Here is a 1,109-nt window from a genome sequence, read left to right on the forward strand (position 1 = left end):
CTCAGGGAGTTACCCTAACCTGACCCCCGCACTAAGGGAGTTACCTTATCCAGACCCCCGCACTCAGGGAGTTACCCTAACCTGACCCCCGCACTCAGGGAGTTAGCCTAACCTGACCCCTGCTCTCACAACATTACATACCCGCAGGAGTCAGGATTTTAGAACTATACCTTTTAAAACCCCTCCCACTGTTGGTATATTGTTGCTACTGAAATAGTTGACCTTTTCTCCCCACTGGGTGCTCTAGATTTTCTGCAATCCTAGCATTGCCCCAGGAGGGGCTCATGTAAAGTTAGGATTTCTAGCTGTGCCCCTGCAGTAAAATCATGGGTCCCTGTACACCGCTATTGCCATTACAGCTCTAGTCCACATTGCAGCTCATTTCTTGCTTACGGGTATAGTAGCCAGCTCGATCTCTTATTGGCTAAATGTATTCATTAGACACGCCTCCTCTGTGACTACAATACGCTCATTATGTTACTAGGCAGCGGTGGGGTCCTCCCACTCTCCATAGTTACGGTATTAGCAGAGGTGGCTGTCGCCATCTTGTTGTAGAAATGAGCGGGTCGAACCGAGAAGCAGCTAAAGAAGATCGTAAGAAAGCAGGGGGCGGGGTGATAAACCGGCTGAAAGCCCGGCGCGTCAACGGGAGGGAGGACGGGGATGGCGAGCACCGAGGAGTCACTTCGTTTACCGAGCAGGAGTTGTTAGGCCTGAAGGAGCTGAGACCGGAACATGTCTTAGGCCTTAGCCGGGTCACAGAGAGTAAGTTACACACTTCCCGGTGGAGCCATCACCGGTCTGCGGATTCCGTGTTCCGTCATTAACTTGTTTCCTCTGTCAGCAGATTATTTGTGCAGACCTGAGGATAATATATATGGCATTGATTTCACTCGCTTCAAGATCCGGGACCTGGAGACCAGCACCGTGCTCTTCGAGATCTCCAAACCTTGCTCAGGTACTGAGGGGCCCCCTTCCACACACCGGGCCTTCCATCCCTCACCATTATCACCCTCCCTCACCATCCCTCACCATTATCACCCTCCCTCACCATTATCACCATCCCTCACCATCCCTCACCATTATCACCCTCCCTCACCATTATCACC

General features: G+C 51.8%; 1 protein-coding gene across 1 annotated transcript; it reads left to right on the forward strand.

Moving 5' to 3' along the window:
• Positions 1-144: 144 nt before the first annotated feature.
• LOC140321526 (protein unc-119 homolog B-B-like) lies at positions 145-958 on the forward strand (the record flags this gene model as incomplete). The annotated part of the gene is given in 2 exon segments (XM_072398242.1): positions 145-765; positions 848-958. Coding segments are annotated over 2 exon segments (319 nt in total), but the record flags the coding sequence as incomplete, so codon positions are not given.
• Between the last annotated feature and the right edge of the window lie 151 nt (positions 959-1,109).

This window comes from Pyxicephalus adspersus, unplaced genomic scaffold (assembly GCF_032062135.1).
Source record: "Pyxicephalus adspersus unplaced genomic scaffold, UCB_Pads_2.0 Sca7601, whole genome shotgun sequence".
Classification (NCBI taxonomy): domain Eukaryota; kingdom Metazoa; phylum Chordata; class Amphibia; order Anura; family Pyxicephalidae; genus Pyxicephalus; species Pyxicephalus adspersus.